General features: G+C 39.4%; 1 protein-coding gene across 2 annotated transcripts in view; it reads right to left on the reverse strand.

The window, feature by feature from the left end:
- The window catches only part of dock5 (dedicator of cytokinesis 5), a 38,057-nt gene that overhangs the window by 13,211 nt on the left and 9,562 nt on the right, over window positions 1–15,284 (reverse strand). For both annotated transcript variants that reach the window (XM_058071052.1, XM_058071051.1), the window contains exons 4-26: window positions 13,801–13,856; window positions 13,479–13,575; window positions 13,005–13,153; window positions 12,575–12,710; window positions 12,307–12,464; window positions 11,100–11,181; window positions 10,614–10,743; window positions 6,413–6,485; window positions 5,785–5,927; window positions 5,505–5,630; window positions 5,246–5,370; window positions 3,919–4,017; window positions 3,633–3,705; window positions 3,433–3,536; window positions 2,824–3,004; window positions 2,397–2,494; window positions 2,201–2,290; window positions 1,982–2,082; window positions 1,726–1,860; window positions 1,551–1,662; window positions 1,209–1,279; window positions 928–1,034; window positions 628–764 (exon numbers count right to left, since the gene is read on the reverse strand). In XM_058071052.1, coding sequence (XP_057927035.1) covers window positions 628–764; window positions 928–1,034; window positions 1,209–1,279; window positions 1,551–1,662; window positions 1,726–1,860; window positions 1,982–2,082; window positions 2,201–2,290; window positions 2,397–2,494; window positions 2,824–3,004; window positions 3,433–3,536; window positions 3,633–3,705; window positions 3,919–4,017; window positions 5,246–5,370; window positions 5,505–5,630; window positions 5,785–5,927; window positions 6,413–6,485; window positions 10,614–10,743; window positions 11,100–11,181; window positions 12,307–12,464; window positions 12,575–12,710; window positions 13,005–13,153; window positions 13,479–13,575; window positions 13,801–13,856 — 2,583 coding nt within the window. The remainder of the gene's footprint in view (window positions 1–627; window positions 765–927; window positions 1,035–1,208; window positions 1,280–1,550; window positions 1,663–1,725; window positions 1,861–1,981; window positions 2,083–2,200; window positions 2,291–2,396; window positions 2,495–2,823; window positions 3,005–3,432; window positions 3,537–3,632; window positions 3,706–3,918; window positions 4,018–5,245; window positions 5,371–5,504; window positions 5,631–5,784; window positions 5,928–6,412; window positions 6,486–10,613; window positions 10,744–11,099; window positions 11,182–12,306; window positions 12,465–12,574; window positions 12,711–13,004; window positions 13,154–13,478; window positions 13,576–13,800; window positions 13,857–15,284) is intronic.

Consider the following 15,284-nt stretch of genomic DNA (forward strand, 5'->3'; position numbering starts at 1 on the left):
AGCATGCCCCTGTCCCCACTGTGAACAGTGTGGACCGGGCTTCCCCTTTCTGAGGCGTCGGAGGGTTTGCCAGAACCTCTTAGAGATCGACTTCAGGAGATCCAGACCCAGCCACACTCCACTCTGCATCAACAACACAGCCGTAGAAGTTGTGAGCGCAACCAAGTACTTGGGGGTGCATATCACAGACAACCTTGGCTGATCACTCCACGCCTCCTCTCTGGCAAAGAAGGCACAGCAGCGACTGCACTTCCTTATTATTATTATTTACTTATTATTATTTATCTTCTTTTGTGTCTGGTATTATACGGGAGCCAGGCATGTCCATGTCCCAAAAACCAGATTTGGCCGCCGAAGACCAGGTCGATCAGGCGCCGGCCCTTGACAACCACCCAAAGCGCACATGGCATTAGAGTAAATATTTATCCGTTTGACAGCAAATCCACCAGGCTGCAATGGATCTGCACACAGTTGAGCCACAGTAGAGCCTTTTATTTTTCTGTGTGTCTTATCTGCACATCTGTAAACCTTGCCCACGTGTGACTGTAATCTTGTTTTGACGAAATGCTTCTGAAAGTTTATCCTGGGGTGCCAACTATTTTGATCTCTTTTAGTGTGACAAATTACCACATCTTTGCGGTCCAGAATGTCCAACACTGTACTAAGCAGTTGGACACAGGCCTCATGGTCGGGTTTACTGGAATGGTCATCCAGCTGCCCACTCAGCTGATCAGTGACAAGTGGCAGAAGCACGTCTCGACAATCTGTGACAGAGGAGAGAGAGAAGTCGCCACAGGATGACACGGTACATTTCTAGTCCTGAGAGAGGATGCGACAAAGTTGTATACGAGCGTGAGGCACGTGGTTGCTGTTGCAACCAGCTTGTGTGAAATGTCATTATGTGGCTTCAAGCTTCAAAACTCCTACCTGGCTGCAAGAAAAGGTCACTCTCCACCATTTTGCACATACAGCCGAGCTTCTGACGCACAAGCTGAGAGTCAGGAATGCTCTCAATAAACTTTGCAAGCAGAACGCTGCAAAAAGATAGCGTGAGCAATTCAGTGCATCTCAAATTATGTGTTGTTATCATTGTCACATTTGACACAAACAACTCACATAAATTGTTATTGACAGCAATGAGATTCTAAAAACATAATAAGAAATAATTGACAACAAAAAAAGGCTCTGACACCCCCCTCGAGAGTTACCTTAGTTCCACTGGATCAAACACAGACTGGATGTCATTAATGATGCTGGGGAGGTATTTCAATATTGCTCCCTGAAAAAAAACAATGAGCAGGTTGTGATCAAGTTGGAAGTACAATAATACATACTGTAAAGTACACAGTACACAGCTTTTCCTCAACTTGCTGACAATGACGGCAGGCAGCTCACAATGACTTTGCATCATTAATTCTCTAAATCATTTAATAACTTACATGTAATTAATAATTCATGAACAAAATGCAAGGTTCTTTCTCATTGCCAGGACAGTGAAATGTTTTCTACCTTTCAAACAGGAATAAAAACCTAACCATTACATCCCTGACCTTAATTTTGACTCCCTCGTCAAGGGGTCTGTCCATGAGAGTGTTGAATGAGAGGAACAGAGAGCGAATTGAGTTGAAGAAAGCATCCCCATCTTCACTGTTTCCATAGAACCTGTCAAAGTGGATTGCATTACAAGGTATTCTTACAAGATAAAACAGATTATGACCTACTTACCTTAGGTAGAGGATCCGAGACTGGACAATAAACCTGAACAAATATTTGAGAGCCTTCAGTGCTGCATAGAGATTCTCAGTAAGGGAAGGCTCCTCTGCATTGCCCACATAGTAGTTCAGCACCCTGGTTAGCTTCCTGCAAAAGCAAATAAGTCTGACTTTAGTCATGCTGGTAATTACACTATAATGTAGGTGGGAAGATCAAAAGGAAATAAAGAGTGCCGTTTTGCAAGCAAATTGAGGTGAGAGGGACTCACATGTAAGCCAAAGTGGCACTGAAATGCTTGTTAATGTAGGTTTCAAGGACAGGGTTAAAGTGCTGGAATTTGATGTCACCAATAAGTGTGATGATAAAAACCTGAAGGAAATATAAAGAGATTCTTGAATGACCTCAAAAATGAACATACATTGTATGAATAGGTCTCGCCGTTGACATCAATGAGATAACAATGTCAGACATTAGACCAAAAACTAACCAAAGCATTAAACACCAGTGTGTCATAGGTATCTTTTTCTGATGTGTCCATCATGATGTTGAACAGAGCATCAAGCGTATCCTGGAGAAACTGCAAATAAAACAGAAACCTATTATAAAAGTGCCATTAAAAATTTCTTCAATATAAAGCAGCATATTAAATATTTAGTGTGACATTTGCTGTGCAGAGCACTCACTTTGACTATCTCTCCCCCTTCGACCTCCATCAGCCTCTGTAGGCTCTGGTCAAGATCTTTTGGGTTAGATCTCCAGTTCAACAGGCCAAGTAGATCCACTAAAATTTTTAAACACATCATTAATACATACAGTAATACATAGGGGGCATCATTTAAGACTGGGTGTTGTTTTCCTTGAATACAAATTAGTATCCCTAACTAACATCATCACGAAGGCATCAATAAAAATCAACCTGTCCACAGAATACAAGCAACAGAGACTAGCAGAATTAATTTCAAGACAATGCGGAGAATCTGTGATGCGTGACGTGTTGCTATCCACTCTAAACCCTCTTTCGTCTCCAAAATGACTTGTGGACATGAGACATTTTAATTAGCAGCCAGACCAGAGTTTGAAGAATTTCTATTTGAAACAAGGCTGTATTACCATTCTGAGTGAGTTTAGTGGAGCAGGTAAGCGTGGCAATCTGGAAGCTGTCCTTAGTGACGGGGATCACTCCTGAATGGTGGAACTGCTTCCCGGTTTGTTTCTCCTTTTCTTTTACTTCAGCCCAGGTCCCTGGTAAGGTCAGATACACTTTCGCATCTTCTGGCTTTTTCACATCGACCTAAGAAATTAATGAAATAGGGAATGAGTCTTGAATCATACAAATCAATGGATATCTAATTCAAGACTTATTGATTGAAGTAAGTCTCATAATAATTAAGCTACACAGTGACAACTATGTATTAATTTTCAATTGTTCTGCAGTTAGATTAACTTGATACGTCTATGGTAAATGGTCTTTCACATGCTTTTCCACCTCCAAGGCACTCAAAGCATGTTGATGCTGTTAGCACATTCACCTACGGAGCAATTGAGGGACCAGTATCTTGCCCAAGGATACTTCGACATGATCACGGGAGGACCGAACTCGCAACCTTCAGGTTGGGAGATGACCGCTCTACTACCTGAGCCATGCCGCCCCTATTATTTGCTTATTTGACACATATTTTTTCTATATATACAAAAATATGAATCTGCATTTTAAACAACCTTGTAGACAATAGGTTCATGCCTTCCATCCCTGAGTGTTGTCCCGTCTTCTCTCATAAGTCGGACAAAAGCCATACCAAAGGGTTTTTCTGACTTGTCCCGAGCTGAAGGATACAGAAGAGTGTAAGATGAGCTGTATTTATCATGGTACAGGGATTACACGTGGGTATTTGTCATACAAATAAGTCAGAGTGACTCACAGTCCTGGGATGATCTATGTCGAAACATCACCCTGAGGTGACAGCGGCACACGTCTTCAATGGGAATTGTCACCTTGCAGAGAGGAGACAAAATTAGATGAATTAAGATTGCAATATAAATGACTGTGTATGAGAAAGATAAGTTTATTAGCATATTCTGACTCAGTAGCCTTCCTTGAAGATGAATTTATTCCACTGAGCAGGGAGTAATTCCATTTGACAAACCAATTAGATAGCAAATAATGTCATAATGTCTAAGTTATATGTCGGTCCAAGTCAAGCTTACCTTCACTGTTTCATTCCAACAAGGCTGCTTCACTTGGTAGTAAATGACAGACTTGTACTCTGTGATACCATCGTAACCAGCCCCAGGAAATATCGCTTTCTATTAAATGGAAATTAAAATACATATTAGTGCATGTAACAGCAATAAAGGCTTGACACACATAAAGACAAAACATATGGGTGAGGTTGTATTGAAAAGAGCTTACATTGAAATACTAATGTATGGAGGAGTCGGATTTATGTAATTATTGTATGAAAATGTAACGTGATTAAGATTGTACCACTCTGACAACATGCGAGCGTCTACAGCTGCTGCTGAGCATACTGTTATTTTTTTTTACCTACAGCGACTCACTCCCCAGTGCTAAGTGATACGACGGGAGAGAAAATAACGCAAATACACATGTATTGCGCTTTAGAACGCTTATCGTTTTAACTGTCCCCAGCTGGAACTACTTTCCTCAGCACCGAAATCTGACCAGAACTGAGCTCAGGACCAAAGTGGGGAGGGAGTCGCTGTTTACGGACTTCACTGCTTATGGAGGTATCATACAATTTCATGTCAAAAAATCCGAACTATCCCTTTAATAAAATCACCTGCTGCAGTTGCACAGGCTGAGATGAGCGCTAGGATGACTATCAAGATCAAGAATACTAAATACTAAAAATACTAAAAACATCATCTTAAGTGTGGAGGTATTTTGACGTGCAGCTTCTTACAAATCAAACAACCACCATGGCATATCATTTAAAACAGGCACAGCTGTGGTGCCAACTTCATTTCATATTCGGCTGTGAATTTTAATCCAGGAAAATAGGCTGCTAAAGACAGTTTTGGCAAGGTGTTGGTTTTCAAGACATGTTCCAATTTTATGTGCATTTTGCTGATGTGTGATATGCCCACTTGCTGACAGCGACTGTGTTTCGGTTTTGTGAATAAATTCTAAATAAATTACGGTATTGTTGTTGCACACCTACCATGTTTACCGTATTTGTTTGTCTGAATGTTTATCGCAAATTAGATCTGCTTATTTGTAGTGATCCCCATTAGCTGTGTTCTTTAAAAAAATACCATTAGACAATTAGTTGACAATGGAAAAAATCAAACCAGATTAATCTATGAAAATCCTTCGTCGAAAACAGCCCTAGATGTAAGACTTATTTATTGTTGTATTAATAATACAGCTGAAGATAGAATCCAACAACTTGCTCTGTAAAGCATCCTTATTACACACTAAAATAAAATACTTTCAAGTGAATTAGTGACTCGAGAAAGCTCATGTCATGAGTCAAAGACATAATTTCCTTTAGTCACTTGACAATTTTACCTCCATGGCATTGCCTTCATCATCGTGCACACTCAATATGACCTCGACGTTCTTGGGTGTCTTCTTTTTACCACGGTCGAACTCTCCCTGCAGCAAGGTTACGTAAATATCATTTCTCACGTTTCCTGGAGAATGGAGAAATGATGATCAGGAAAATGTGCCAAAATGTATGTACCCTTCTTATGCTTCCGTAGGCAATGAGAATGAACATGACCATATCGTATGTAGAACAGTGCCCAGCAACAAAGACTTAAGTCACCTGGGAGGATAATTTCTGGAAAGCCCATTTTCCTCACGATGGCTGTGCTACGGTCCACAAAGTGAGGGTAGTCCTTCCTGACCTGTGCTAGATCTCCTGGGAGCAGCTTCAGGGTCACAAACAATCCTGCCAGCAAACATGAAAAGAAACTAAATGAGGCAGACACCAAAAAGTTAGACCCTCACACATGATTTATTTCCATCAAAACAAAAAGGTCAATTTAGAACGACCCTCTAAAAATCACAGGGGAGATATGAAGTGTTGGAGTACTTCATTTTACCCTGGCCCTTGTGATTGACCTCCCTCGTGGCAATGACTTTGTTGAAAACAGCAGTGAGTGGCTCATTCTCTCCAATGACTCGAGATGGGATGAGTGGCGACATGATGAGCTGCCTCTGACGGATGTAAGTCTCCATTGCTATCCTGGGAAAGTGAATCAGCGAATCAAATTGTGAAAAAAGGAGCGACCACCCTTCTCACAGATGACAAACAAATGGACTGAAGCAAAGGCAATAGAATGCATTGTGGAGTTCATGTTATTAATAATTTGCGAATCTCATCACACACCACAGTTATGCACAAGTATTGACACAAATGGACACAAAAGACTGGCACCAGGATATAGGACTTCTGAAAACCTTTTTTAAAGCCTTCTATTATGTGTACCTAAAACAAATACGAAATATGTGCATCTGCATTAAAAACATTGCATTGAAAGTGTCTATGTCGGAAGCGGAGACATTTCTCGGTTTCAGTTTGTCCTTTGTTTGATCAAACATTGTGCACAAAGCCAAAGTCAAATGCTGCCCAACATGTTTTTCTTCCATCACAGCTATTTGTGTGACATTCTAATACAAAGCTGAACCTGTTGAAGGTACAAAAAAGTGTGACAACATCAAAACACTCACTGCTGAAAAGGGATGAAATGCTGTTTGTCCTCGTCGTCTGTTTTGCCATGAGCAATGTCTGTTATGTCCATCACTGCAAAGACAAAGACACCAGTGTAAAACAGAGCTAGTTTGTCCGGCATGACACATTTTCTTTCAAATGTATATATAAAAAAAACTGCTAATCAAAAAAATAACTTGGAAAGACACCACGACCAGTGCACAAAAAATGTTGGTGGTATAATTGTTGGCAATATTCAAACAACTGTTTGTGTTCATATTACTTGTTTTTTTTTTTTGTTGTTGTTTTTTTTACATCCATCGCTCTCACAGAGCTTGCCAATTCACCACAAAAATGAAACCGACTGTTCATCAACTGATCAAAAGTTCAGAAGCATAGCTAAAAAAAAAAAAAATAAACATCCCCCTAAAATAGAAATAACTCAGTAGAAGTGGCTCAGTAATGAATTCTTGTTAATCACCTCAAAAATTGGTTTGGGCATCCTTGATGGAAAAGTTTCCAGGAGATGAGTGGGAATGTTGTTTCAGATAGTGAACATGGCTTCAGTGAGGGCATCCACTGCATGATGGCCATTATGATAAATATGTTTTTGCTTCCTTCCACTTTTCAGTGTCCTATGTATGCTCTCATGTAAATTCCAAACGTGTTATTTTGTGACATTGAAGGAGACTTTGAAGACATTTTTTGTTCTTAAAACCCTTCTCTCGCAGATGCAATGGTCTTTTATTGGACTGCACTCAGCACCAGTAACAACGCTTGGAACTTCCTTAAGATCCAACAGTGTAAATTCTTGTAATTGTTCAACTGGTCTTAAAATTTTGATCACTAATGTATATAAACTTTCAACAGATGGCCAGTTTACGAGTGACCATTAAACGTGTTGAGCTATTTAATTTTTTGCAGTTTTTGGTTAATTGCAAACTACTGTAAGCTTTGCAAATGAATTGAATGAACTGAATTCACAATCAGGGTTGAATAATTTGGAGTGCAACTGTAGACAACAAATCAAATGGTGGACAATTAGGTATTCTCTCGTATTGAGTAAACATAGGACCAGAGGTGGACTTGCTATATCAGGAGTACCAGGAGTTTTCTTGGTGGGCTGATCAATAATGGGCCAATTGACGACCGTTTATTTATTCATTGCTGCACCTGGCCTTGGTAACTATGGTAACTAAATACTGCTGAGACATAAAACAACAGAAGAGATGTGTTGGCACAGACAGAGCGACCCCTTCCTACACGCAGAACACCTGCTGTGCATAGGGTCCCATAATCCATGGGGCAAGGGGGCCATATGCGCAAAGGATGCACATTGCTGATGCAGCGAGTGCACGCAGCTTCAAGTCATTCAGAGGCTCTCTCGCGAATTACAGAACAAAATGCAAACTCCACCCACTCTAAATGGTGTAATGATACATGTTTGTCCATGTCAAGGTAGAAGGTGCTGGTTAACTCCCCATCCTGGAACCATCCAGGGTCCAGTCCATCCCCGTATTGAACCATTAATATTGTCTGCAGACAGATCGACTTTTCTGTGAGTGCCGCTGTCCTGCATTTTTCATATAAAAAAGCAATTGGAATACACTGTTACAGTACAAATATGAACCTATGTCCCATACAATACAAAGCAAAAGCAAAATTGTGTTCTCACTGTGTACTAATTCCATAACTTTTGTTTTTTGCATAAAACAGGTTAAGTATGCAATGGAATTTGGGCCCTGTTGGGTTTAACATTCTTGTGTGTGTGGTAATTTGAGTGTGGAGCAGACTGGTGACATCTTAAGAATTCAAAATGGTACCGTTTTACTCATCTCATAGCCACATCTTTCAATCTGAAAATATAACTTCAGCTACAACATAAGGGACTTTGTCTTTCATCAAAAAAAGCAGAAAATACCGACCAAATACGTTTTAAAGAGTGTAAAAGTTTAAAGAGTTTTTCGTCTCCCACACATTCCTCAGTTCATTCAGGAAGTGCTCCTACACTTAAATCCTTTGGTTTCCAGATTTAGAGCTTACAGTTTAGAACATAACTGCTACTGTATGTGTGACAGCCCGTGTCAACATGCAGCACAGTACAATGTACTTACTGTCACCTTGCAATGCACAGCTGGACTGATGGCCACAATCACAGTATGACAAGACGTATGACAGGTATAATAGCAAAGAACTAGAGACTTGTGTGTATACTACAATTCCTTGGTTTAAGATTTACCGTCGGTACAGCTACACCTACACGTCTTCCATTATGTAGACCCAATTTCACAACAAGCGTGAATCGCGTACGTCACGGAAGCGTAGCGTGTTTTTTATGCGAATAGATTTAAAAAGCTCGATTCACAATAGAGGCATCAGTGCGATGTCATATATCCCGCAGCTCTATCCTTTGCTCATTTTAAATTTAGGTAACAACACAGTAATACAACAAAACAAGATAGACTTAGTATTGGGTACAAAAAAAAAACAAAAGGACACATAATTATGTGTACTTAATTAACTTACTGTCAATATCATAAAAATATCCCTTTGGCTTCGTGCTAAAAGGAATGTCATCATCACTTTCCTAGGCAGACATGTTTACTTTCATTATCCCAACAGTAAACACTGTGAAACCAGTGAAGCAATGTGTGTAACAATGGACAGGTGGGATCACCAAGTGATACGATGGCAGAGAAAATAACGCCAAACGAATTGTGAGGTCTGATTTTTTTCTAGTAAGCATTTTTGTGATGCAAATGTATTATAATTTAGAACACATATTGTTTTGAGAAGCCAAACTCTTGACTTAACTGTCCCCAGCAACGAGCTGGAACTACTTTCCTCAGCACTGAAATCCGATCAGAACTCAGGCCACGAAGTGGGGAGGGAGTCGTTGTTGACAGACTTCACTGCTTATGGGGGTGTCATACAACTGCAGGTAAAAAAATCTGAACTATCCCTTTAAGCCCCAACAAAAAACCTTGGAGGAAAAAAAAGGGCAACAGTGTTCCATTGGCATACTGTAACTGACCTGTATATTAACCGAGCTACAGCGATATTGTTATTGTAGCAGCTAACATCAAGTACTGTATGATGCATGTGAGACACACGTGTGTGTCGGCTGTTATGACACGTCTCATGTGTATTCGACTTCGCAACCCACAGCGCCATAGCCGCATGCAGTTCTTTCGATTCCTTGTTGCAGCTCCCCAAGCTTGATGTGCTTTTTTTTTACGTGGAAATGTAAATATATTTAAATATTTATATGTTAATGTGTTTAAATATCTGATTCACCATACGTCCGTGTATGCAGCTACACTGCGCTCTGACTGTTTAACAAACAACAGAAAATGTAGTATTGTAGCATGCACCATTTTCAAAACTAACACTCGTGCAGCTATTTCTGAAAAGTACCCAACTGCAGGTGGGCGTCAGAGAGCCATTTCGGAACTACAAGGGAAGGTTGAGCAGACCAACATACTTTGAAGAAGTGGATAAACGCTTCCAACTGACACGCACATGCATCATGGCCAATTATACAAATGAAATTAGACGATGATGTCCTCACACAACCCACCATCCAAATGCAATGCATTCCTGTGAGAAACACAGATATAAGACCCTCCCATAATAGCACCAAGGTACTAACTAAACTAAAATTAACAAAAAAAATGAGCAATTTATCCATAGACCAAATTTGAGTGCTTGTTATAAACTCTCCTTTGAGACAGAAGCTGTTGTCTGGCATGATGTCCAATGAAAATATAATAGCAGATTAAGTGTTCCTGATCTCTATGTTACAAGAATGGGATGCTTCAGATTTGTGTATTCTACCCAGCTCTTTTCTTTAAGTGTGCTTATTTTCCTGACAGAGAAGAATAATGTGACTTCTGGGTTAGACACTTTTGTTCTGGCAGCTGTTTCATTCCATTTGCTGAGAAGAACGCCTTTCTCGTCAAATGGGCTAATTGTCAGGCCAAAAACAAAAAGATGGTTGCTCAACTAATTTCCACAGACTTCTTGCCATAGTTGAATGGAACTTATTTTCTAGGTCAGAAAACAGGTGTCCCCATTTCATTCAGCACATGCTTCCTTCATTTTACACTTCAGTACAAATCAAGAAGGAGCAGCGCAACAAAGAAATACCATTTTCACAGTTGAATGGGTTGCGAATTGGCTAAACAGATATTAGACAGAACAATGTGAAAAGCATCTCACCAGCCACACCAAAGGGTCTCCTCAGTCCGCCAGTTTGTTTTTTTCCCTCTTTCAGCTCCATGCTTCCTACTCTGATGATCTGACACACCAGGAAAAGACGCTGCCTCATCAGGTCACTTCTGCTAAGGTCCTAGATGCAAAAAGTCAACCACAAATAGATTTGTCTGTTAGAGATTAGCTATTGTGCAGTTCATTAGTATTAGGTGTTGAAAGCCACAAATATAGAATATTTCCATTTTTTTTTTTTAGGTCAAATGAGTCTTGACTTGCTTTGAGAAAGATTTGGCATTAAATGTGTCTCAAATCCCCCGCAGCACAAAAGACAGGTAATTATTGGCTCGTTAAGAACAATACGATCAATAAATTCTCAATAAAAGTGCAGTAAGTGCCAACAACATTTCAACAATTCAGAAGAAAATTGTCCTACTTGTCACAGATTTCAGGATCTTATCTAAGATAGATCTAGAAATACTGGGTTTTGCTTACTGTGAATAATGCTGGCAGGTTGTTGAGTTTCTCAATTTCTTTCGGCATCCCCATACTGTCCCACCGCACCAGGAAGTTCTCACTGTACAAAATTAAACAATAATCACTTTAAGAAATGCATTTTCAAAGCCTCAGGTTACATTGAGGGGGAAAAAAGGCATATTCGATACTACTTGTCCTCATTAGGGTCACGGTTGAACTGCAGCCAATCCCAGCTGACTTCAGGCAAGAAGCACGGTACACCCTAAACTGGTTCCTAGCCAATTGCAGGTTACATACGGAGGAAATTACTATTCACACTCACATTCACACCAGTGGGCAATTTAGAGTTTCCAATTTAGTCAACCCAACACAATGGGAATACATACAACCTCCACAAAGAGACGCCCTAATGGAGATGACGGCCTGGCTGACAAACTAACCACTAGGACAACGTGCAATGCAAAAACTCTTCAAATGTGCCGTAAGTTTCATTACATGAAGAAAGTGTCAAGAAAACATCACATTTACCAACCATTATCTCATATTTTGACAGAATAAATGCAGATTTTAGATTTTATTTTTGACAGGTATTAGAGGTATAACATGACACAATATTTGAAGTTGCTGCGATTTTGCATCTAAAATACTACTATACTACTACTCTGCCTTTCACTCTCTATCATAAACACATTATAATTGTACTGTGTATGAATGCAGCATGCTTTTCCAACTCTGGCATCATAATGCCGCTTCTTAACACACCTCATACATACCTGGCTGCTAGAGAAGAAGAATATGTAACAGGAAAGAACAATGTAGTCAACTTGGAGAGTATTCAAACCCTTCTAGATTGTGTTTTTAAAAAAGCAATTATCTATCAACAAATCTCCCACTTTTCCAGGTCTTACTGGACACTCTTGAAGACTAACATGAAAGCACGCATCACTTCTCTAAATGTTTTCTGTTATTCAACTGTGTAATGACAACATCTTTAAGTTTAAAATGTATTTGTATTTCTCATTTTTATTTGAGAGGTGTTTCATCATGCAGTAAAATGTGATGGTACTGTACATTCCATGTCACTCAGCATGACACAGATGTGACACATTTTAGCTCATTAAAAATAATTACTACTACTATTTGGGACCAAGATGATCAGTCTACATTAAGTCAAAAATAAGCATGGCATCACACTATATAGTTCGGGGAAAGGTGAAGAGCTAACCTGATGAATTCTGACTGATCTGGGTCATAAAGAGACATGAGCAGCTCAGCATCTTCTCCGATGTTGCATACAAAGTTTTTCAGGTTCATGAGAAGACTGTAGGTGTGCACCGTATTGAACAGAGCCTGGCGCCTCATTTCAAGATTTTGCAGCCGTGTCTGAAAAAAAACAAAAAAAAAAAACAAGACCCCCGGGAAGGATGTTTAAAGAGAAAAAATTACTGTAGGTGAAACAGACCATTGCTGCAAATACAAATGATCACTTATACCTTCTCTTCTTGTATCCTGTCATCAACACTGCGGGATGCAGTCTCATGGGCACGAAAGAGACTGACAGTGCTTGTGGAGTCGGGATCAAGTGTGTTTCCTGCATCATCTCGCACAACCAAGTCCAAGCCCAGAATTCTGAACACCATAAAAAATAACATGCAAAAGATGTGGTACTGAAGTATTGCAGTGCCATGACTCAAGCATATAGGTTATTCTCCAGAAAGGGGTCTTTCTTCATAAATTGAAACAGAATAAGTGATGTCATTTAATTTTATTATTTTAATGTGCAAATTTATTAGAAATTTGTTGTACTTTTGCTTCCTATGTCAAGCTTTTGATACCCCTTTTCAGTAGAATGACCCATATACATTTTACAATGGTGTCAGAGGGCAAAGACTGCAAGACAGTAAGTTATGACATGATTCATACCTGTTTCCGTAATCTATCTTGGCAGTGACTTTCTTTTTGAGCTCTACAAGGTCATCCTTGGGTAGTGTTCCTGACACTATCTGTGATCGATATTCAATGAGACTGTAGGCCATCTGCTGAACAGTCCGGAACAGGGTGCCTTTGTTTGCCTGTCAGACAAACATGTATTAACTTAGAACATTGGAAAGGTGCAGCTACTCAAGAATACTCAGAATGGCTTTAAGCATATTGGTGTACACTTTAGGTTCCCAAGGTGGGTGTCGCATAACCCTAAGGGTGTATCAAGTGAAAAAAAAATTAAAAACAATGAGGTACCTCATCTGGAAGTATGATAAATTGAATTCACTAATTCATTATGTTGAATATTTCAAGTTTATGAAGGTCACATGTTTGAACTTGTATCTGGTATTAAAAGTTTGGGAACCCCTTGTGTACACAACTGTATGCAGAAAGACAATGGTGCAGTATACATACCACAAAGAGCTTGTGCCATATCTGCGCCCATTCCCTCAGAGTGGCTCCGAGCTCCTGCACCAGTGGTAAATCTGCTGGAATAATTATTTCCTGCTGGCTACCAGCCACAACAGCAGAATAATAGGATATTGGAAAAGTTGCTCATTGCTCATAGAACACATCATATTATATCATTTGAACAGGGACAAGACTATTTGTATACATGATGAATAGATGGACACTTTTCCTTTCACAGCCAAGAAAAGCACTTCTCAACCCACACTTAAGATAATTATAAATGCACTAAAAGCAAAAGTGTATTATTACAAAGATGTGATCTTACCCTATTCCCTCCACTGAAGCTTCCTTTAAATGGATGTAGGAAGCTGGAAAAATGCCCTGAAGAAACAATTAGTTATTATATAAGGGTTGTTCATGTATTGGTACAATAAATCTTTAAAAAAAATATATTTGTATTTTATTTGTTCAAATATATATACAGGGCAACCTTTGCTAGCATCTAGCATGTTTTTTGGTTAACGTTGAACATTTATGGCACAATTTTGCATCGGTTTGCGTGTATTCTACAGTTAGCGTACCATATGGCGCTCGTCTTGTCGCGTTATTAAGACACCGAGTGTGTCCATCCGTATTCGTAAAGAAATAATTTATGGAAAAACAGGAAAATGTTGGTTGTTGGTCTCACTGCCACGCCTTCTTTTTGGGAACAGTTTCAGGAATGACACCTTCAATGAAGGTAAAAGTAACTTAAATGTTCAATTAATAATTAATTGTGAAACTCAAAAAATGTCTTTTGCGTAAATATGTTTGGCTTTTTGGAAAAGATGCCAGATGAAAGATGACAGATAAAAATATTAACACACTAACACCATCCATTAGCACTACTAAGACACATAATATAGTACATATGTTGTTCTCTTTCCATTCCAACCTATACAGTTTATGATTGTCGTCCTTGTGTTACGTCCTTGTGTCCTTACTCATGTTGCTCATGTGCTTCCACATTCAGTTTCAGGGCTACACTTGATTGTGGAGGTTTTTTTTGCCATGAAATTAAATTGCCGAGCAAACAAAACGGTTTTAGGCACATTGAACCAGCCTTTGGTCTCAACCTTCAAACGCCTTTCAAAACGTTTACCCATGGATTACCAACAGACTGAGAAGTATCATGTATGAAAAAAAAAACGAAAACCAATTGATCCAAGTATTATAAACATTGTATTGTATTGTAAATGCCACTATTCTGTATGATGTGTTAGTGTTTTCTATTAGCACAGCCGTATCGCCTCCCCATCAACAAATGCCAATGCGATAGAGCAAATGTCCCATTTCTGTACCCACTACGTCACTGTATGTCAGTGCTTCTCAATTATTTTCTGTCATGCACGCCCGATGTGAAATACTAGAGAATCTGATCATATATTTATTTATCTGTACTGTACAGACAGAACTTGAAATTGGAACCAGGAAAATGCAACAAAATGGAGCATACATACATGTTGGTAAGGCTGCATTGAAATGAAATCCTAGCTAACCAACCTCCCCGCCCCCACCGTGATAGTTCCCCGCGTCACCCCAGAGGGTGATTTTTGCAAAGCACTGCTGTAGGTGTAAAAAAAAAAAAAATGTAGCTCTATGACGGCTAAATAACTTTGAAGTGGATGGGGTTTGCACTGCTTAGTAAATGATAACAAGTATTGTTCTCAAGAAGCATTTTCTTTCAACATTTTCTTATATTCTACATGATATAAAATGTGATCATCAAGTCAACATAATTGCCCCCTTGATAAGGGTTTTCTAAAATAG

The sequence above is a fragment of the Doryrhamphus excisus genome, chromosome 4 (genome assembly GCF_030265055.1).
Source record: "Doryrhamphus excisus isolate RoL2022-K1 chromosome 4, RoL_Dexc_1.0, whole genome shotgun sequence".
Taxonomy (NCBI): domain Eukaryota; kingdom Metazoa; phylum Chordata; class Actinopteri; order Syngnathiformes; family Syngnathidae; genus Doryrhamphus; species Doryrhamphus excisus.